Source organism: Haliotis rubra, unplaced genomic scaffold (assembly GCF_003918875.1).
Source record: "Haliotis rubra isolate DU_JTF1 unplaced genomic scaffold, ASM391887v1 Scf175, whole genome shotgun sequence".
NCBI classification, from domain to species: domain Eukaryota; kingdom Metazoa; phylum Mollusca; class Gastropoda; order Lepetellida; family Haliotidae; genus Haliotis; species Haliotis rubra.
Window position 1 is genome coordinate 561,771 of NW_025765725.1, and position 23,182 is coordinate 584,952.

General features: G+C 38.8%; 1 protein-coding gene across 1 annotated transcript in view; it reads left to right on the plus strand.

The window, feature by feature from the left end:
* Window positions 1-9,794: 9,794 nt before the first annotated feature.
* The window catches only part of LOC124272985 (ATP-binding cassette sub-family C member 9-like), a 96,162-nt gene continuing 82,774 nt past the window's right edge, over window positions 9,795-23,182 (plus strand). The window contains exons 1-2 of the mRNA XM_046708223.1: window positions 9,795-11,004; window positions 21,743-21,922. Of these exons, the coding sequence (XP_046564179.1) occupies window positions 10,441-11,004; window positions 21,743-21,922 (744 nt within the window). The 5' untranslated portion in view covers window positions 9,795-10,440. The remainder of the gene's footprint in view (window positions 11,005-21,742; window positions 21,923-23,182) is intronic.

Genomic DNA, 23,182 nt, shown 5'->3' on the forward strand with positions numbered 1-23,182 from the left:
TTGACACGAGCATCGATTTATGCAATGTTTTATACGATGACATGTGTCAACCAAATCAGCGAGCCTAACCACCCGATCCCGTTAGTCGCCTCTTACGACAAGCATGGGTTACTGAGGACCAATTCTAACCCGGACTCTCACTAATTAAAGTACTGTCGGAAATAGAAAAAAACCCTGTTATTTTCTCATTTATATCTACAATTTAGGTAGTTAATATGTGAAAGTGTGAAATATCTGATAAACTAAGTTCGGCCAAACTACAGGCGCAGTGGGATGAAGATAGGAAACGTGAAAGAAGGATTTTACTGAGGAGAGATTAGTGCAGAAGTGAGCAATGCGGGTTTTTCTAAGTCCAATGCGACTTATTCAGAACAGACCATGGCTTTATGCAAATTAGTGTGCAATGGTATTGTATTACAAAGGACACATTTTAAATGATCATTTTGAAATTAGACTTAGCTTCATTATAAACGATCGCAGACGTAAAAAATAATAACTTTAATACTGAAACTATTAAGGATGTAGCTACCATGGCGTCTCACTATCACTATAAGAAGAAACAGGGATCGTCTCAAAAGCAAAACCAAGACGGGTGTCGCAGACGGTGGTTGGGGTCGGGCTGGGGAACTGAAATATTAGCTAAGATGAGATAATCAAGTAGAGACATATTCGATACACATGAAAAAATATAAAATATCTTTGAGATGACCCTTGTGCCTGTGGGTAGTACGTGCATTTCATGCCAAGGAAGTCGACGGTCCGTCGTCATACCTGGCTAAGCGACCTAATTGCCATCTATAGTTTGATCTATTGTTTTCAGCAGCTATTTGTATTTTTTCTAAGTTTTGCCCGATTTTACGACTAAACATGCTTTTCTGGATATCCTATTACGCATCCCCCTGAACGCCCAGTTAGGCCGATGTGGGTTATTTCGACATTTTAGTGATACAGAGTAACAGCCTAAAAACTTTTTTTTTCTATTTCCGACAGTACTTTAGGCCCGCCCTAGATAAAGCTCGTAATGTCAGTGCATTTCCTTGTCCTATGTATATGGTCTGTTTGGCTCAAAAGCGGACCGATGAATTGCAATCTAACTCGAAAACTAATAAACATAACATACTCAATGAAACGCTGATCATAATCAAAACATCATACCCACTCTGTGAGGTTTTTGGAGAATTTATGTCCTAAAATTAAAAAAGTTGTTTAACAAACTATCATTAAAATATCGACACAATTCACTATATGTTACGAGGGACGAGTGCAGAGAAAGGGACAGCCTGGTGTGCGAGAAAGGATGGAGACGGCACAGCATTGGTTAATAAATCAATAACGTCGTCGGCACTTGTGCACGTGCTTTTCTAACACCTGGCTGTCCCTTTCTCTGCACTCCTCCCTCGTAACAAATGGTGAACTGTGTCAAAATGTTATTGATAGTTTGTTAAACAACTTTTTTAATTTTAGAACATTAATTCTGCAAACAAATCACAGAGTTGGTCTGATGTTTTGATTATGATCAGCGTTTCATTGAGTATTATATGTTTATTAGTTTTCGAGTTAGATTGCAATTCATCGGTCCGCTTTTGAGCCAAACGGACTATAGGTCCGACCGACGCTACGAAGCCACGCCTTCATTGGTTACTGTTGCTATGTTCCTCAAGCTTTGCGATGCTACCCGTGAAGATCCGGGTTAGAATGAACCTTTTCAGTAACCCATGCTTGTCGTAAGAGGCGACTAACGGGATCGGGTGGTCAGGCTCGCTGACTTGGTTGACACATGTCATCAGTTCTCCAATTGCGCAGATCAATGCGCATGCTGTTGATCACAGGATTGTCTGGTCCAGACTCGATTATTTACAGACCGCCGCCATATAGCTGGAATATTGCTGAGTGCGGCGTAAAACTAAACTCACTCACTCACTCACTCACTTGGCGTTGCTGAGCTGTCAAAATGGCTGAATGTCATCCGGGAGACGACCATCTTAGTTCGATACCGGACAATATCTCCTTACATTTCCATCCAGCACATGATAGAATATCAAAAAGGGCACAAGCAAGGGGGTTAAAACAATTATTGAAGGGTATGTGCACGACATACAAGTTTTCACTCATAATCAGGCCGTTTTCGTGTAGGCGAAATGTTGGAGATCGCTGTCCAGGCGGGAAGAGGCGCACAGACTGCAGTTGGAAATAGATCTACGATCCCAAGAATTCACCGATTCCTACTGTTCTTGCAAGGCTGGGTAAGAGCCCTGTTAGATTAGATCAGATCCTATACTTGCCTAGACCGCTTGGCAGATCTGACCACTGACCAGAGGACGACACCCGTTATCTAATCACAGTCAGGAACTGTAACGGCGAATTCTTAGGATCGTAGATCTATTTCCAACTGCAGTCTGTGCGCCTCTTCCCGCTTGGACAGCGATCTCCAACATTTCGCCTACACGAAAACGGTCTGATTATGAGTGAAAACTTTTATGTCGTGCACATACCCTTGAAGAAAAAAATTAAAATCTGTGAATACAAGTTTGAGACATTAAAAAAAAGGCACTTTGGGAAGACAAAGTAAAAATGACCACTTAGGTATCATGCAATTCACGGAGAATGAACAAAGGTTTTGCAAACTTATTAAATCACTAAATTATATTAACGTTGAATGTGACGCCATGAATACTTTATTTACAAAACTGAAGAGAAACAGTAGCACGACATTTTCTGTTTTGGTGTATATTAGTTCAGTTTTGAGGAGTTGTTCACCGTTTGTATGGTAGGCCTGATCTCTGAAGTATGTCATCCGCATGCACTAGGCTGTTGTGTTTGGGCGTTTTAATCAAACAAGGTGCTGGTGCGTTTCAGACCCTTGTTTTTCGCTCTTTGTCACAATGTTTCATTTCACTCAAACTCAACGAATATTGAATCAGTTTCTTAACTGCATGTTCCAACATGTCGTTTAAAGTAACCATTAAGCACACAAAAGTTGCATTCACCTTATAGTATAAATGACCGCACCACGTAAGTATATATATGACTATCAAATTTTAGGGTGTTCCCATACTTTTTGTTTGTAGTATATGTTGTTCTGAAAGCTTCTGATAATCACGTAAAACCATTAATTGTCTCGAAATTAATACCTTTTGATAAATAATCGCTATATTAATTGTGACAATGACCCCATAAAGAAGTGTAAAAATAATTATTCAAAGTGTTCCGATTAGTGTTTATCACCTTTCATCATAAAGTATGTGCTGTTTTATCAGCGAAAGAAAACGTACTTATCAATCTCCATGAATTGGTCTAATGTCACAGAATCTTTGTGATTACGAAATTGATGTAAATGAAAATTCATTCATTGTCATAGCTAATTCCCAATCACAAAGTGACGTCGACGGGGTATTAGATTCGCCCACTCTGGCCAATGGTACAGTGATTACGTCTCTCCAATAGACCTGATAATACTAGTGTAGTAGTATGTCTATATGTCTGTCCATTATTGACGCTTCTGAACTTGGTGACACGATCTTTGATTTGATTGATCCAACATGTGGTTAGTTTTACATTCTGACGGGTAGTCATTGGCATGAATTGTTCAGCTTGACCTGAGCAATATGCATGACCCGGGGTTCATTTGGCACAAACGGCAGGTCGAGTTAACTTCATAAAGTAGGGGAGCAGAGAATGTTATTAATGTTGCTGTCGCTGCTCGCTGCCTAAAACCCCGAACCGGAAACATTAAACCACCTGTATAGGTTCTTTTTTAAAGAAAGTTAGGACATTGCTGACGCTTTCCTGACACTTAGATGTCAAACGGAGACCTTGTCTCGGCTGTTCGGACATGCTGACAATCAACTGACAAAAGTGCATCCCTTCACAATAATGGACCCAACCAGATGTGATACGGTCACGCAATACATTTATATTCACTTGATCAGGTCAAGCTGAACAAGCTTTGTAATATACGTTTTTGTGGCGTCATAAAAGAACATTCAATCACCTCCACTGTTTCAAGGTTGTGGGCTGATATTCCGCCCACTTCAGTACTGTGTAGTGTATGCTTTGATCAGAACTGGTTTTGAGCACCCTGTACCGGTGCATGTTTTTTATCAGATATGTTGTTAGTACAAAATCCCACATCACTGTCTGTATGTCGGTGTCAGAATATGTGTCGGATGTGTCATGTGTGTGTCCACATCCTACATCACTGTCTGTATGTCGGATGTCATGTGTGTGTCCCACATCACTGTCTGTATGTCGGATGTCATGTGTGTGTCCCACATCACTGTCTGTATGTCGGATGTCATGTGTGTGTCCCACATCACTGTCTGTATGTCGGATGTCATGTGTGTGTGTCCCACATCACTGTCTGTATGTCGGATGTCATGTGTCTGTATGTCCCACATCACTGTCTGTATGTCGGATGTCATGTGTGTGTCCCACATCACTGTCTGTATGTCGGATGTCATGTGTGTGTCCCACATCACTGTCTGTATGTCGGATGTCAAGTGTGTGTCCCACATCACTGTCTGTATGTCGGATGTCATGTGTGTGTCCCACATCACTGTCTGTATGTCGGATGTCATGTGTGTCTGTCCCACATCACTGTCTGTATGTCGGATGTCATGTGTGTCCCACATCACTGTCTGTATGTCGGATGTGTGTCCCACATCACTGTCTGTATGTCGGATGTCATGTGTGTGTCCCACATCACTGTCTGTATGTCGGATGTGTGTCCCACATCACTGTCTGTATGTCGGATGTCATGTGTGTGTCCCACATCACTGTCTATATGTCGGATGTCATGTGTGTGTCCCACATCACTGTCTGTATATGTCGGATGTCATGTGTGTGTCCCACATCACTGTCTGTATGTCGGATGTCATGTGTGTGTCCCACATCACTGTCTGTATGTCGGATGTCATGTGTGTGTCCCACATCACTGTCTGTATGTCGGATGTGTGTCCCACATCACTGTCTGTATGTCGGATGTCACATCCCACATCACTGTCTGTATGTCGGATGTCATGTGTGTCCCACATCACTGTCTGTATGTCGGATGTCATATGTGTGTCCCACATCACTGTCTACATCACTGTCTGTATGTCGGATGTCATGTGTCTGTCCCACATCACTGTCTGTATGTCGGATGTCATGTGTGTCCCACATCACTGTCTGTATGTCGGATGTCAAGTGTGTGTGTCCCACATCACTGTCTGTATGTCGGATGTCATGTGTGTGTCCCACATCACTGTCTGTATGTGTCGGATGTCATGTGTGTGTCCCATCACTGTCTGTATGTCGGCTGTCGGTCCCACATCACTGTCTGTATGTCGGATGTCATGTGTGTGTCCCACATCACTGTGTGTCCCACATCACTGTCTGTATGTCGGATGTCATGTGTGTGTCCCACATCACTGTCTGTATGTCGGTGTGTCCCCATGTCATGTGTGTGTCCCACATCACTGTCTGTATGTCGGATGTCAAGTGTGTCCCACATCACTGTCTGTATGTCGGATGTCATGTGTGTGTCCCACATCACTGTCTGTATGTCGGATGTCATGTGTCTGTATGTGTCATGTGTGTCCCACATCACTGTCTGTATGTCGGATGTCATGTGTGTCCATGTCATCATCACTGTCTGTATGTCGGATGTCATGTGTGTGTCCCACATCACTGTCTGTATGTCGGATGTCATGTGTGTGTCCCACATCACTGTCTGTATGTCGGATGTCATGTGTGTGTCCCACATCACTGTCTGTATGTCGGATGTCATGTGTGTGTCCCACATCACTGTGTGTATGTCGGATGTCATGTGTGTGTCCCACATCACTGTCTGTATGTCGGATGTCATGTCTGTATGTGTGTCCCACATCATCACTGTCCCACATGTATATGTCGGATGACATGTGTGTGTCCCACATCACTGTCTGTATGTCGGATGACATGTGTGTGTCCCACATCACTGTCTGTATGTCGGATGTCATGTGTGTGTCCCACATCACTGTCTGTATGTCGGATGTCATGTGTGTGTCCTACATCAGTGCATGTGTCTCTCTCTCTCTCTCTCTCTCTCTCTCTCTCTCTCGGATGTCATGTCTCTCTCTCTCTCTCTCTCTCTCTCTCTCTCTCTCTCTCTCTCTCTCTCTCTCTCTCTCTCTCTCTCTCTCTCTCTCCAGGTTAAATTTTCACTTGAATGAAACAATCTCATATCGTACAATCATCCGATCTCCGTAGCCCGGTTTTCTTGACATTTGCCACGTGACTGCATTGTTCTCACGCAGGTACGACCAACCCTTGACCCACAAGCTGTACTTCAGTCTACTATAGAGTTTCCTCAGCGAACACTTTAACCATTTGACTACCCCGCCTGTAGTGTCACATAAATGGGAAAGAAATGAGCAAAGTCATTTAATACGTTATTTCATTGTTTTGTGTCGTAAGCCCCTCGTCAACAACTCATGCTTATCAACGTTCATTTCACAGATAAGCCGTTTTGCTTGTTTTGAAGGTAGTTGTCAAAACGTAAGGTGAACAAAAGTATGATGACCAATGGCATGTGGTTATTAATATTGCATTTAGTAATTGACAAAAAGCGATCTCAGGGCTAAGGTGGTGGTATATCCAATGCTGTAACACGGGAAGACGATCGTCGTACTGCTGAGGTATAATAAACGACACGTGTGAAGAAATACGTAAAGATGAAAGCCTCAATGCTATGTTGTTGTTTAAGTGGCTTTTATGATTATAATTTTGTTTGTTTGTTGTTTAACGCCGCACTGAGCAATTTTACAGCTATATTGATCTTCAGCAACGAATGATGTGTCGCAAGATGCGACTAACGGGATCGGGTGGTCAGGCTCGATGATTTGGTTGACTCATGTCATCGTATCCCAATTGCGAATATCGATGCTCACGATGTTGATCACTGGATTGTCTGGTCCAGTTTCGTTTATTTACTGACCGCCGACATATAGCTGGAATATTGCTTAGTGCGGCGTAAAACAACAACCAAATCAAACCAAAGTATATATATATATATATATATATATATATACAAACAAGTGATTTCTGATATATAAGCTTCTATAAAGTATGAGTCAATATCTCCCTTTATATCTGCACAAGATCTTTCGCCGTAGTGTGTGTGTGTGTATACATGTATGGGGGAATGTCTGTATACATGCACTCGTGCGTATGTTATTGAGTATATGTATACGTACGTGCGCGTGTGTGTTAGACTTCATGTGTACATGCCTGTGAGAGTACATGCATGGTACATAAGTTGTTGTGTGTGTATACACGTGTGCATATATAAGTGCGTGTGTACATGTATTTGTGCGTTTGCTAGCGCGTGCGTGTATATATACATATGTGAGCGCGTATATATGTACAGACCCGTGCCAGACATATTCGGACACTTGACGTAATTTCCATAGATGTTTTTTCAGTGTAGCATAAATAATTTTCATGAAGTGAGTTTAGGATGGATCTTTGTAAAATTTGACAGGCAAATTTGAAATCATCTCTGCTCTGCGCACATAATTGAAGTTCAATTTTCCGACCACTATTTAACTAATGACATCACATTTATCAACTTACGTACGGTTCCACAATACACAATCCCATAGGCCGCCATGCTAAAGGAGTTCGCGGCACTGTACATATATATATATATATATATATGTTGATTGAATTGTTGCCTTTCGATAAATAAGCCAAGGAAAATCAAACAGAAATTATGTGATTGTAGGTAAGATGATTCCTCACAAATGTGCAAAATTTGACTTGGATCTTACGAAAATTAAATTCATGAACATTATTTACGCTACACTAAATTAATATGTTAGTCTATGGAAACTACGTCAAGTGTCCGAACACTTTCTGCACGACTCTGTACATGCATGCATGTCTTTGTAAGTGCATGTATGTATACATAGTGCTAGCAAGTGGCAAGTGGTGGTTTTAATTTTTCCTTCCCATTTGCTTCTCTGGATTTCCTGGATAGTCTCCGTAGCTTAAAGATGTCACTGTGAGTGAGTGAGTATGGTTTTACGCCGCTTTTAGCAATATCCCAGCAATATCACGGCGGGGGACACCCGAAATGGGCAAATTTCACTGTGAATTCAAGTGCGGTGGTGTCCGCATCCTTTCTCAGTACATATATAATTTTATAATTTTCTTAGTTTTGGTAAGTAAAAGAAATACCTATAAAATCATGAAACATTCGTTGGTGTTCATGCAACTGGCGACATGTCGTGAAAGTCTTGTAACGTTACGACATACATGTACATCACTTCGCATATATCACGTGTGTGTTCATACCGTCACGTGCGTCTCATATTCAGAAATGAGATGAACTTGGGGTATAATGGGAACTCGTTCGTATTCTTAAGTAAAATTACATACACAGGCCACAACCAAGTAAACCTCGTGTTTCTCCGGAACGTTTTTCAAAGTGAACTTACGTTGAAATTATCCATATATATGAGCGTTTGCCCGTATATATGGTGCGTGCAAGTGGCATTTGTTAAATGTTTTCGAAAACTGAGAATCTTCAAATGACCATCGAAGCAAAATATCTTATATATGTTTACAGAGATTTTCCAGCAAGGGATTTAATTAAACGGAAACGCATATAAATACTTAGTTATTCCCTGATCGTAAATAACAAACAAACAAGATCGCGCGGCCCAGAGAAGGTTGGCCTTGATGTATTTATGTCATGCATGAGAATGTATAGACCGTGACCCAAAACCCTTCTCTTTTAGTTTTACCAGTTATAGTGTTATAGTTTTACCAGTTATAGTGTTATAGTTTTACCAGTTATAGTGTTATAGTTTTACCAGTTATAGTGTTAGAGTTTTACCAGTTATAGTGTTATAGTTTTACCAGTTATAGTGTTATAGTTTTACCAGTTATAGTGTTATAGTTTTACCAGTTATAGTGTTATAGTTTACCAGGTTTAGTTTGGGTACCTAAACCCTGGACATCGAGAGTCAACCGTCTGTAGTTACACAACAAGGAGGGAGGGGCGGGGCAGATTTTAGCTCATTTTCCTTGTACCAGTACATGCAGTTAAACAAATGAATTTTCGGTGGCATTTTGCGTGAATGAAAACCGCCATAGACATTTAGCTTGAGATATAGAAGAAAAGGAAGGAATTTGTCTTGAAGTGACATGACGAAATGGGTATTTTGTAATTATTTAGATGATTTTTATCATATACGAGAAAAAGCCAATTTTCAAACAACGGACTCACAATAAATAGATATTTACATAATCCACCTAATGCAAGTGTTTTGGGGATGTACAATTTCGCTTTATATACTTTATAAAGATACACGAAAATTGGGCCCCGTTAGCCAAACAGTTTAAAAAGTAAGAAAAGGGTTAATATTAAAGCATATGTGTTTCGTCAAACATATTATGACCTAAACTTTTTGAATTGTTATACTTATTACCTATTTTCTATCTTACCCCTCATCGAATAGTATGTGTATTTCATTTATTAAGCTGAGACAACATAATATGCTTCATTAGTGCAAAGGCTTCAAAAATGTTTTGTTTTCGTTTTAGTTTTCCTGGATACCAGATTTATATGTTTAGCGTATTGATATTGAATCCTTTTGATTTTCTAAATATTCTCCATTCTTCATGCATACATACAACTAAAGCAACAAGATTCATTTAAGATATCTTGTGTTAATATGTTGCTCTTAAACACACGACGCGTAACATAAACACACTTTTGGTACAGAACTACATTTCTTCCCTCACCGGAAAGCGTAAGACGGCATTAATCAGTGTGTTGTTGGGCAGTAGCTCAGGTGTGTCGCGAGCTGTCAGATAAGGACTGAAAGAGGGCAACTGTATTGTGTGCATTATACTATCAGCTGACTATAGAGAAGTACGGTTCGGATTATACGTACAGTGAACTGCCGCATGAACAGCTGACTGTATATCTTGCAAGGTGGACCGATAGAACGTGGGCCGCATATGAGAATCGAAAGATGAGAATCCTGCGAAAATGTCAAGGGATGCAGTGCACGATAAATATCTGGGATGAGGAATATATTGGGAGGCTGTGACGTGACAGTGGTTACGAAAACAACCCTTTGTCTTCAAACAGAACAGTTTACAAGTTCTGTAAAATGTTGTTTGATAGGTAGTAATTAATGAAAGTTTTGTAGCAACATTGTTGGCAGGTTGTTGGCAGCTTCTTTGGCAGGCTACATTATAATTATAAAAGTACGATTTTTAAACACTTATTGATAAACAATGAATCTGATCACAATAATTTATATGGTGATGTCAAATAAGTGAGTATAAAAGTACATAGAAATTATAGAAAATGTAATGTACATTGCAAAAGGTGTTGACCCCGGAACTGCATGGAAACAATGATGGACAGAAAGTAAGGTTGGTAAAGTGAAAAACTCTTGAACAATGGGGTTCTGTGGAAGCAAGGAAGATGCAATGAGCGTCAAAAAGGGCGTTCTTCTGAACACCTGCTTTGTTGATGTTCTGAACATGATTCCGCACGCTCTTCTTGCTCTCATATGTATCTTTATCCTAACCGTATGGAACCATTCTGTAATGGGGAAGATCAAAGTGAAAACATGGGTCCACTTCCCTGGGCACAATCTTCGCTGGATTTCAACGCTCGCTCTTATAATCGTCAACATTGTACAGATTGCCGAGGGAGTGATTTCTGACTCCAATGATCCTGACACGGTGAACTACCATACATTCATCCCTCAGTGTGTTACTACAGTGGGGACCATCGTCAGCATCACTTACTACCACAATGTGGAGATGTGGAATTCCCCCAAGTTTCTGTTGGTGTTGATAGTGTATTGGCCAAGTGCAATCATTCTCAAAGTTTTGAAAGCGTTTTCACTTTACAAAAACAACCTGACATTAGACTATCTAAAACCTTGGTTGCTGTGGATGGCTATCACGGCATATCTCATCATCTTCATTGTGGAGTTGAACTTGCTGCGAGTACAGGTATGCTATTCACTAATTCAGTTTCTTTTTATTTGCAATTTTACATATTTATTTTCATTTTTCAAATTTGTGTAAGTTAATGTTTTTCTCTCTTCACTTACAATGCAAGTCAGTGTTTAATGGATCATTCTCTTAATGTTTGTCATTAAGTAGCTAACATAAACACAGCCAGAATCAGTCAGTATAATGTGTCTTGAGTAGGGCATCTTTAACCTGACAAAACCAGTGAGGGACTAGGGGGACACCAGAAATGGGCTTCACACAGTTTGCTCATGTGGAGAATCCAACCCTGGACTTTCGTGTGATGAGCACTGTCTTTAACCAGACATGTCCAGAAGATGGAGCCTTAATGTTCTTGCAGGCACTTCTTCCCCAATTGTAGAATTGTTTTGCACCATTCCTATTACCTCTCACCCTGTTGACAAGAAACAGTGGGCCATCCATCTCTCTATTTGGAGGAGGAAATATGTAAATGCTTTTCAGTTTCCAAGACTGACTGACTGAGTATGGTATTAAGCCGCTTTTAGCAATATTCCAGCAACATCACGGCGGGGGACACCAGAAATGGGCTTCACACATTGTACCCATGTCTGGAATCGAACCCGGCCTTTAGCATGACGAGCGAAAGCTTTAACCATGAGGCTACCCCACCACCCCAGTTCTTAAGAGGTCAGATGTCAATGGTCAAGACATGAGTTTAATAATGTATCATGTTATCAAGTGCTCAGCATTAGGTCTTCATATATCTTTTAATATTTCTCATCTCCAACATCAAACAGCTTGAGTCTGGGCAGTTAAACATATACATTTGAAAAAAATGTTTTTCACTAATTTTGTAACTTATTGCATGAACTTCTAAAAAGTTTGTTTTTTGTTTGTTTGTTTATGGTTTATCATCGCACTCTATATTCTAGCAACATGGCAGCAGTCTGTAAATATTTAGTATATGTATTCTGGAACTGCAGTAAGTTACTTAAGTCTGAGTTTAAAAATTGGTGCCATAAAGTATTTTCTTCCACAATTAATTAGTAGTTTGATGTTTAACTCAACCCTCCGCTATGACCCAGCTGTTTGACAGTGGTCTGTACACAATCTTGTCTGGACCATCAGAAAATCCAGTGATCAAGAGCATGAGCATCAATCTACACAGTTGGGATACAATGTCACAACTCACCATTGATGTGAAATAGTGACCTTTAGTGGTGGTCCGACTAATTGAAATAATCAATGATTGGTCGCAATGACTAAACAACCAAGCAATCGATCATGTTGTCTAATAATTGAACACAAACAATTTTGGAACACTTGTTTGCATTAACAATATATTTTACAAGGTTGGTTTTGTCTGTAACATTTCATAAGCACGACAAATTCGTTCCAAGTCATGATTGAATTTATCTTAAAGACACCTGGAAAATTTATGTCTAACATACTAGTCATCCTTTAAAGACCCAAAAGAACTACATGTTTTTTTCTACATTTGTTGTGCATTAACAAACACAGGAAGATTTTTATTTAAACTAATTCCCAACACTAGAGACATTCCGATATTAATAGTTAACTGATCAATATTTACATTAACGGCTATTGATCTGTATTTATGTAGATGGACAGCCCTAAAAGGAACTGTTTCTGAAGCAAGGGGACTCAATCTACATCCTGTGTATGAATTAATTTTGAAAGGTCACTGGCCAGGAGGGCTAGTTCAGTAAAAATGTTGCTAGCATACATCATACTTCACTAGCCCTACAAAATATCAGTATCAAAATGCACATTGGTCAGAATTGGTGTGATGTAATTGAAGATGGTAAGTTATTGTCGCCCGTTGGACACTATTGACATTTTCATTATAGCAATCTTCGTGTGACAAAAGATAATTAATTGATAAATATCACGAAACTTTTGCAGGTAGACTTTTGACTCCTTAATAATTGATTTCATCATATTTATGTGCATTAAATAATGAACAAATTATCTGAGATTTTTGGCTTGCCAGTCGGCATAGCTTTAACAATATGTTACCAGTAGAGGACGTAACGTGTACGCGAGACGGTCCCCCGTTACGCGTACAAGTGACTACCTGACAGGGGGTCACTCATTCGCGTGACTGCCTCATCACAGACAAGTAAATTCTGCAAGTTACACAAAAACGCGTCTAAATGTGTTATTTATGAAAATAATAAAACATAATTTGCTACAGTCATTGATAGGTGTTCAAGTTATTGATTGACACGAATGAAAACCTAAACGAAAAGAAAATATCACATTTTTGACAAAAATGTGCAAAATTAAGCACCATATGGAATATTGAACAGTGAATTTCACCTATGTGCATATTTTTCAGAAACTTACATTTAGTATTTTCTGGAAGCTCATTCATCGCAGATTCAAAATATATATGCAGCTTTCGAGGCACACCAACGCACACCCGCTTGTTATTGTGTTTGAAACATGTTTACTTTCTTCAAAACTGTGCGAACCGTCTCACGTAGAAGTGACTGGGGAAGCGAGTCATTAAGGGGAGGTAACTGGTGCTTGACTAAATTGTTCAGTCAAAACATCCGTCTTGTGACTTGGACTGTCAGAAGCGTACGTACTATATATGGGGATATTTTTCTTGCGTTACAACAAAGAGGATATAATAAATTCATACAAAATTACGAATAAAATCTTTTTACACGGACTATATTATTTAGGGAAGTATAATCATTGGAAAAAAGCACTAAGAGAGGGGGTCACTTATACCAGTGTAAAAACAATGCGCCTGGATAAGTTTTCAGTTTGCTGTCACATTAGTCGGTTTTTGCCGAAACATTTTGACCTATGTGTCAATTTCACAGAAACATGATCTTAATATTTTCTGAAAGCTTATTCAATGGAGATTTACCTCATGTAAGTACATTTTCATTTACACGAACGCACATAGGTGTGCCATCGCGTTGAAACATGAATTGTTAGATTACATTTACGATTACAAATACGTGAAAATTAATTGGGTGAACAGGTACGATTTCGTAGCTGTGTAATGCCGAAACCAAGACACTATATGTACAGTCTGGGTAGCCGAGACATGCTTCATGGGACCCCTCTATTATCGCGATAGGTAATGTTATCGGTATCGGGATTATGAACGCTTATTGGCATTTGGCATTTTTTATATATTTTCAGTTGACTGATGTTTTATCTTATCTGTTTTGTTTACTGGCGAAAATATGCAAATGACTTTATAGTTGTCGAAGGATTACTCGAGACGAAGTAAGTTTTAATTGATGCAAGATGCAATGGCGGTAGAGGTCATATTAGTTTCAAAATGTTCCAGAACTCACTGCAAAGTTGAATACTTTAACATTTCTAAAATTAGCCATGACACTAAAATAAATCATTTTTTCAAATGCGATGAATTGTTTTTACGTAATTTGCATATGTAAACAACTGACCAGGGCGTGGAGTTTGCCTTCCTGAGAAACCTGTTTATTCACGACTGTCAAGTAACCGCCACCCTTGGGGATTTTACGGGACGCTTTAATCACCCGCGCCGTGTTCGCACACAATCGAGTTGGTTCCACGGTGATTGAATTAATTAGGGTCAAGCGCTTCAGTTAGTACCGCGGAACGCACCCGTCTCGCGTACAAGAGACGATAGACCATCTCGCGTACATGTTACGTCTCTGACTGGTTACTGGCCCGATTCAAAGTCACCTAGCATTTGGCTAACGGGCCAGTAGCTATACTGAACAACATTAGAAACGCACCACCCATTATAATACGAAATATCTCCATCAGACTGAAATGTACCCATGATATCTGAGCATCGTTGGTGCATTTTAGTGTGGTGCGTTTCTAATGTTGTTCAGTATATTTTGAACGTTGTATACATCATCAAATAATTTAAGGACAATGGCCGCTTGATCTAAACCCCTTGTGGCAACAAAGTTGGCGAGTCTGACCATCCAGCCCCTTCAGTCATCTCTTATGACAAGACAGAAGTCCAGTCTAGCCCAGATTTTTATAACTTTTTCCATCACAAACGTTAATGTATGATATTATTGATGACACAATTTTCATGTCGATACTCATTAATATTTGTTCCTATCGATGATATTTCCGATTATCGATCATTTTAGCCAGCCCCAGTTCCTTTTGGAAGTGTATAAGGGTAGGAGCAATTATTCATCATGTCAGAGCTGGATCTCCAAAGTGGTGGTGAAAATCGAGATAAGAATTCTTTTAATTGTTTCATGTCAGAATAAAATTACAGGCAAAAGGGGCCAGGGAAAAACAGAAAAATATATGGACAGAAATACGTGGGTAAAATGTGTCTAACTGTAGCATGATATCCTAATTGAACAAACTCTGTAAAACTTGTGAAATACAAATGCAAGCACTCTCACACACGTTCCATAGCCGGTCAAAGGCAAGAATCATCAGTGATCATCGCTCTCTGACGTCTTAAGTGTATCTATCTCTCGTTGGAATGCAAAGGTCACGCAATAGATAACCCAAGTAGGAATGTCATTGTGTAGCGCATTATCAGTGTATGAATAAGTTATAAATATTGACACTGTATCGATGGAAACTGATAACCCTGTACATCAGAACTAGTTTTACTACATGGATAATACATGCCATAGTATTTTTATCCCACCGGCATGTAATGTGGGGGATATAGTCGATGCCTCGTCTGTCAGTCCGTCCGCCTGTAATCATTCTGTTTTTGGATTATAACTCAAAAACGTTCAATATCTTTCAGCAAAAATTGGGAGATAAATCAAACAGAACCTAAAGTGGTGCCTTTTGCTATTTACCAATTTTTGGCAATTATATTTTTCATGATTTCCATGGAAACGATTTGGGCTTAGTCTAAAAAAAAATCAAGTTGGACTTAAGATAACTGTCAGATGATTTGTTCTTTCAAATATGTGGGGACCGGAGGATTTGTCATCTTCTGATGACTTGGTTTACAGTCATTGAAATTATCATGGTCAATGACATGGCTATTGATGGATAGTTAGAAGGCAGAGAGTTCAATACATTGTTACTTTTATCAATAGCTAATGGATAAACCAAGGTCACATCATCTGTAAATTGATCGAGTCCTGTCCCCACAGGTAATTTGTACGTATACATGTACAGAATGATTAACATGATTATGTTTATTATCAATTATTGATAGTGAAACATGCCAGTTTTAAGTTCAGTTGTACATTGTAAAGAATTCCACAAAATAATGAGAGAAATTTTGGTGTGTCATTATTTTGTGGCTTTCTTCTCATTCACACACAGATTCAGATATATCGACTAAAGTTTGTAATCGAGAACACCTCTAGACACAGGGCGTGATTATGTGATGTGTAAGCAGGCTGTTATCTGAAAGTTGTTGATTCGCAGTGTTATCATTGTTATCTGAAGTATTTGTCCTATAATTTGACCTCTTTTCTTTGTCCTATTGTTGTTTATTAGGGCTCTTACGATCTTGTGCAGAGATGCCAACCAATACGATTTTATCGTATTCGTTTCAAAAAACAACACAAAATATGCAACTACGAAAGCAGTAAAAATATACCGATATAAAAAAACAACATTAAATTAAATTATTAAATAGCATTTAAATTTCGATCACATTATATTCAGTAAGTCAAGCCATATGTGGATTATACTAACTACTGATTTAGTGGAGTATAACGTTAGTAGCAAGGTCTTAGACTATATATATTAATTTTTTATTTAATATGAAAATTCTTAGTAAAAGTTCATACTAATTTTGGCCAACAAATACTAATTTTTGAATCATTTTTTGACCAAAATACTAGTTGGGTTAAATTAGGGTTGGCATCTCTGTCTTGTGAATCAAACCAAATCCTTTCACGAAGTCAATTTGTTAGTCACGATCAGTAAAATTGGATATTCACAAATATCTCATTTTGATATGTAGCGTTGGGGTAGCCTAGTGGTTAAAGCGTTTGCTCGTCACACCGAGGCCTCAGGGTCGATTCCACACATGGGTAAAATGCATGAAACTCATTTCTGGTGTTCCTCGCCGTGATATTGCTGGAATATTGCTAAAAGCCGTGTAAAACCATACTCACTCACTCATTTTGATAAATAACACCCAAGTTCAAAAATATATATTTTTAATTTTATGTGTTATGGGTAAATGCGCTATATAAATGTTTAGTTAATTATTATTATTTATCAAAATGAGGTATTGCAAAATCTAACATATCCATGTCCTGCAAGACAAAAGCCAATACTCTTATATACCGGTACTCTTAAAAAAAGTAGGGGAACTTCATTTTTAATTTATGATTGAACAAAATGGGAGATATATTGGAGTCAATCAATGTTGATATGATAACAATGAATGTTTTGAGAGTGCATCACCACTTGCACTTCCTTATGACCATATGTGTTTGTACAGTAATCGCTCTTGAAAGATGCTTGGTGTATGACGTGAAATTTGCATGTGTGCGATTTTCATTTTCAAAACAAAAATCGGCTAGAAACACTAAGAACTGTGTGATTCAAGATAATTGTCAAAATTTATGGTTAACAATGATTTATTGACCTTCTTGAATACTGTCAAAATCAAGAATAACACCTCATTCATGTTTATAGGGCTACTGCGTTGATAAAGAGATATAAGATATCTGTCTTTGAAAAGTTTGTTCACACTTATACTTCCTGTCCAAATTGAAAGTGCAGGTTCTCCTACTTTTATGAAGAGTATATCTTCAGTTTGACACTGACAGTAATTTGGTCACTGGTCATTAATGGTATAAATTAACACTGTCAACATGGGTGAGTGAGTGAGTTTAGTTTTACGCCGCACTCAGCAATATTCCAGCTATATGGTGGCAGTCTGTAAATAATCGAGTCTGGACCAGACAGTCCAGTGATCAACAGCATGAGCATCAATCGGCGTAATTGGGAACATGTCAACCAAGCCAGCGAGCCTGACCACCCGATCCTGTTAGTCTCCTCTTTTGACAAGCATGGGTTACTGAAGGTTCATTCTAACCTGGACCTTCACGGGTTCTGTCAACATGGTCAAACACATATTTTGTTATTGTTTTACTGATTATAGTAAATAATACATAACTGATAACTCGTTTTTTTGTCACCCAGTATTAATGCTATGTATCATAATTGCCTTACAGTGGATTTGTTTTGTGCATAGTAAACTATTTTTAGCTAACTTTGTACAATGCCAGCATGAGATTAAGCTAATGTTGAGGCTCTGTACTCCATACCACAAAGCTGCACTTAAACTCAAAAGTCACATGAATCAGTATTGTAGTAAATATTAAATCGACTAGGTATTGTTTTTCAGTTTGAGTTTCTTTTCCCATGGATGTATGCAGCTGTGTTATATACAGAAACCATGCACCAGTGCATCCTTTTATTGAAAAATGCAAACTGATAATTATGTCTACATGCACCAAATCCATGTCAATATTTCAAATGTTTTACTAACCATAGAAGTCATCACAGCAACTATTGTTGAACATACTCTATTCCTCTCAGCTTCATGAACTATACATCATTAGATGATGATGGTGATGACAACATCAGTGATGATGACCATTTAGACAGATTTATTATGATTATGATAGTCTCAGACATACACAAAAGTGTACATGTCAGGGGTGGAAATAACTTTAAAATTGCTAGTGTACTCCGGTACAGTGGCACATGTAAAATCACTTGCCCTGATAAATTTTCCACTAGACCGGACGTTTTTTGTTGATTTTTTAAATAAACAACATAATTAACATTGGAAAGTCAACTGGACACCGGTACAGTGTGATATACAAATTTGCTTGCCCGACAGAAAAAATCACTGGACTCGGACGTCGGGCAATGGGTTATTTCCACCCCTGCATGTCATGGTTCGACTGAAAATTGTCTGGATTCTTGTAATGCCTGCCTGCACATTGTTGGCTTGCACATTTACAAAGGGAGGATATTGAATGTATTACATGATTACACTCTAGAAGATTGGAGAGTTGTATAAAAAGGGAGGTAACTCTTTCGCCTATCAATTAAAGGACCACTGGAAATAGCATTTGTGTTTTAGAATCCTTCATTTTCATTGGACTCTTATCAAAATAATGTTGCACCATGACTTTTCTTATGTCTGTATGGCCACTGATAATCACAAAAGAAAATGTTTGTTTCGATGAAAGTTTATATGAAAATTTAAGTTAAAGAAAATTTCAAGTAAAGATCTTATAGATCATGTTACTGTTCTGTGATTGTTGCAAATGTGTCTATATGGTTTGTTGAACAACTTGGCCAGCAGAGGCTTAAAGACTGTATTGACACCTTGTTTACAATATCCATGCATGTCAGTAGCTAATTATACACACAATGCGTTTTGCGGGGGGTATTAAAATGGTGTCTGTCCGTCCGTGTGTGCGTCACATTTGTCTTTTCCGGAGCATAACTCTAAAACCGTTCAATATTTTTCACCAAACTTGTCACATAAATAGATCTGGTGGTGAACTGGTGCCTTTTGGTAGTTTTGGTTTTCTGAATATAATATTTTTTACGTTTCCATGGCAACAAGTTTGACTTAGACTGAAATTGGTGGTAGTGCTCTTTTCCGGAGCAGAACTTTAAAACTGTTCACTGTTTCATCACCAAATTTCATACATAGGTAGGTCTAGTGGTGAACTGGTGCCTTTTGGTAGTTTTCGATTTCTGGAAAAAAAAAAAAAAATTGTGTGTTTCCATGGCAACAATTTTGACTTCAACTGAATTTGATGGTAGTGCTCCTTTCTGGAACAGAACTTTGAAACCTTTCAGTACTCTCCTTCCACTTAGCTATATACACGCCAACACATTTGACATACCGGTAGTCATAACTCATAGACATATTCATTAAGAGTATTTTGCCATTGCGGGGGATATTGATGACTTTGTCTTCTTGTTGACTCTTAGTGTTGGGAACTGAATGTAAACTCATCATTGACTATTGGATCCCCTAACTGTTTAATAATCAAAATTTCCACACATGGCTACATTGTGTGAAGCCCATGTCTGGTGTCCCCCACGGTGCTGTTGCTGGAATATTGCTCAAACTAAAGCGGTGTTAAACCAAACTAACTCACTCACTAATAATCAAAATAATTCTGTCTGTTTTTCAGTGTTATTATCATGATTATCATTGTCATATTCCGTAACCTTTTGGTATAAGCCGTTTGAATATCCATTCGTAACTACTCGCGTCATTCCGGGAAGCTGGATGGTGACTCACTCCCTCGTGGCCCTGTCTAAGCGCAAATGGGTATGGAGATAGTCTCGTACTACTGCCAAGGAAAGATAACCCTGAATTTCCAAACATGGCTCCTAGTATATCCTATATGCCGTGGGCAAAACAAAATAGCAATATAGTTCCCTATGTAAATAAGTTTCAGTGTTTAAAGTTTCTGATCCTTTAGCTCAAAGTTTATGTTTAAATTGTTTGTTAAAAGTTTCAAACTTCAATGGTGCCGCCATTTTCATGCTTCGAAATGCGTTCTATTACGAGCAATTTGATTGGTTTGCCACGATTCTTGGCAATAATGGCGTACAATAGGGGTACGAATCTTATTGTAGGTCACAGAAAGAGGCGAGTAGTTACGTATGTTTGAATATCATGTCTGTTCCTTCGACCTCTAGACCCGTGAAGGTCCGGGTTAGAATATTGGTTGATCTCCCAGTAACCCATGCTTGTCGTAAGAGGCGACTAACATGATCGGGTGGTCAGGCTCGCTGACTTGGTTGACACATGTCATCGGTTCCCAATTGCGCCGATTGATGCTCATGCTGTTGATCACTGGATTGTCTGGTCCAGACTTGATTATTTACAGACCGCCGCCATATAGCTGGAATATTGCTGAGTGTGGCGTAAAACTAAACTCACTCACTCCTTCTACCTCTGAAATCCAAGAGCAAGCATGTTGATCACATGTGTCATTAAACACTGCCTTTAGTCCATTAGGACAGATAAGAACTTCTGAGAGTGGGTTGAATTTTTTGTGTTTGATTTTGGAAAATTGCGTTTGATTGTTCAGTTAGAAATTCCCTTCGGTCTTTGAATATTTTCAATTATTGGAACACAGCTAATGACAAAGTCGAATTGGTTAGTTTTGTGGAATAAGAAAGTTGTAAACATCAACGATGCCCTGTTAGCAAATAGTATAAAAGCTAAAACCATTTAAGCCAGTGTTTCAGCAGGCAATTTTGGCAGCTTGACATTGTGACTGGCTAGCATTTCAAATACCAGTCACGTGATCACACTTTTCACTGTGCACGAGACCTTGCACCCTAACACCCAATCAGAAATGTAGAGGGTATTGCAATGCGTCAATGCAGCCTTTTTTAGCCTGGGGTTTTCCAAAACTACTATTTTTTATTTGACAATACCTCGATGTCATTGTGAAAACATAATCTTTTTCGAGGAGAAATAAAAGTGACAGAGGTAATTAGAAAATCGATTTTAAAATTTACCGGACATGATGCCTGACAGCCTTTGAAATTACCGGACAATCTAACGTGTACCTGTCAAAGTCTGTTATATACCAGATAACTGAAACACTCATTTAAGCATCACTGCTGGCATTGTCAGAATCATTATTGTAGTCTAATTATATCCTCAGATGACATATTTCCTGGAAACACAATGTTTTTCTCCACTATTTAATTTGTACAAAAGATTAAAAGTAAGGATATAATTGTCCATGGTCTGTTCCAGAGGTACTACTTCTTCAAACGTCCACGACTACAACAGCCCCCAGAGGACCTAGAGCACACCCGGTACGCCCACTCGTACGTCAACTTCCTGTCCAAGGCAGTATTCTGGTGGGTGACCGACCTCATGGTGGAAGGCTACAAACATCCGCTGCAGTTTGAAGATCTGGGACGGGTGCCAGAGGTAACATCACAGTATGCAAAATTTATACTGGTCCTGTGGTCCCTGGCTAGTAAAAATTCATCAGGACCTCTAGTGTTGGAAATTGGTTAAAATCTCATAATTGATGATTGGTTCATTACTACCGATCAATCACCGAAAATAATTGGTTAGCGTCATTTATGAAATTTGTTAATGCACATAAAAATAAGGAAAAAAAACGTAGTTCTTTTGGGGTTTTGGGGCAAAATTTCATATCTTTAAAGGATGACTAGTATGTTAGGAACATAAATTTCTTGGAATCTTTAAGATAAATTCAATCATGACTTGAAACGAGCTTGTTGTGCTTACGAAATATAACAGACAAAACCAACCATGTGAAAAATATTGTTAATGAAAACATGTGTTCCAGAATTGTTTGTGTTCGATTATGAGAAAACATGATCGATTGCTTGGTCGTTTAGTCACTACGACCAATCTTTGATTATTTCAATTAATCGGACCACCACTAAGGACCACTAAATGATAAGTTGGCTGTGGCCGGCGAATTTTGTATTGATAAGTTAAGTAAATCTACGAATGTTACTTTGGACCAGTGAAGTACTGACAGGACCACTGATTATTGTCCACTAACTGGTCCTGTGGTCTAGTGGGAAATTTTGAAAGGTTTCTTTCCCTGCATCAATAGCAATAGGTGGTAGAGGTGTAGCGATATGGTGGGGTTGCAGTACGAGATGTATCCCACTACTGTGAACCTGATATGATGGGTATCCTGGTACAATTGTTGTTGTTTTTTGCATAAGTTGATGTGTATTCATTTGTGGGATGAATTACAATCTGAATCATTGGTTTTTCAATCTCAGTGATTGATGATTGACTGTTGTAAGGCAAAAATGTAGAGGCAAGAGGGTAATCAGATCGTAAATGTTATGTTATTGATAGAGTGTGAGTGAGTGAGTGAGTGAGTGAGTTTGGTTTTATGCCACTTTTAGCAATATTCCAGCAATATCACGGTGGAGGACACCAGAAATGGGCTTTACACATTGTACCCATGTGGAGAATCGAACCCAGGTCTTTGGTGTGGCGAGCGAATACTTTAATGACTAGGCTACCACTCCTCCCTCCTGTTATGGAACAGGTTGTTATATTAGTCTCATGTTTTTACAGTATAGTTTGTGATGTATCGTACGTTTCTTTGAAGCACTGTATCATTTGAGCTTCATATTTAGTATGCAATACTTGATTGTTACATTACTTGAAGTAACCTATTTGCTCCATACCATG